The sequence below is a fragment of the Melampsora larici-populina genome (genome assembly GCF_000204055.1).
Source record: "Melampsora larici-populina 98AG31 unplaced genomic scaffold MELLAscaffold_246, whole genome shotgun sequence".
NCBI lineage: Eukaryota > Fungi > Basidiomycota > Pucciniomycetes > Pucciniales > Melampsoraceae > Melampsora > Melampsora laricis-populina.
In genome coordinates, this window is record NW_006769000.1 from 5,378 (window position 1) to 6,319 (window position 942).

Sequence of the window (942 nt, forward strand, 5' to 3'; positions counted from 1 at the left end):
TCGGCAAAACTGGATTAAAACCCTAAGCCCTTAACAAGCTGTACACCTAAGACTCTGACCCCCTTAAGAAATCTCAGCAGTACTTTTACTAAACGGTCAACTTCTTTAATTCACCCTCAGACTTTTGACTTCACTTCCATCTTCATTCTCATTCAAATACCATCAAAACTCAAACCAATCAGATTCAAACTGACACCAAGCCAGGAACTCTTTCAACCATCATGATGAGCTTACCTCCAAATGGGTAAGCTTCTATTATTGTTTTCTTCTTCAGAAAACCATCAAAATACTTACCTTTTATTGATTCTTGACCTTTTGATCACGTCCAGTCTTCTTCCCAAGACTTATGGTGTCACTGGTCCAATCTCTATAAATGGTCCTACTTGTCCTGAAGGATTTTCTACAACTGTACTTATGGATGAACTTAAAGCGCGCTGTACATTTGAATCTCCAGAAGACGCAAGGGCACGGTAAAGTTCAATTCTATTCTTTTCCATCTTGAACTACATTAAGACTTTCATCTCAATCACTAAATGTCGATCATCCTTTGAAAAGCTGGTGCCTTTCTTTTCAGTGAATTTGTCTTAGGTAGACTTAATCTGCTTGTCAAAGAATTTGTGATTAAAGTTTCACCCGCTCTTGGAATGTCAGATCACGTAGCACGTGAAACTGGCGGCAATATCTTTACTTTTGGTCAGTTCAAACCAAAACCGTATATAATGAGTTGATCAGAAATCAAATTATTAAAACTCTCAGTGTTTTCCAATTCACAAGTGAAACTATGCGACTGTTTACTGCAACTTATCCTGATAAAGGTCCTTATTTCCGATCTGGAGGATACCTCGAAAGCTTCCACAAAGGATCATCAAACTATAAGTTCGATGCGGCTGGGAAAAAATTAATGATGATTTGGTCATTGAATGAAAAAATCAAGGCAGGATA

At 37.8% G+C, this 942-nt stretch overlaps 1 protein-coding gene across 1 annotated transcript; it reads left to right on the forward strand.

The window, feature by feature from the left end:
* Window positions 1-221: 221 nt before the first annotated feature.
* Window positions 222-728, forward strand: MELLADRAFT_87937 (uncharacterized protein; the record flags this gene model as incomplete). Its single annotated transcript, XM_007419558.1, has 3 exons — window positions 222-244; window positions 330-470; window positions 575-728. The coding sequence occupies 3 exons, from the start codon at window positions 222-224 to the stop codon at window positions 726-728; spliced, it is 318 nt and encodes a 105-aa protein (XP_007419620.1).
* Between the last annotated feature and the right edge of the window lie 214 nt (window positions 729-942).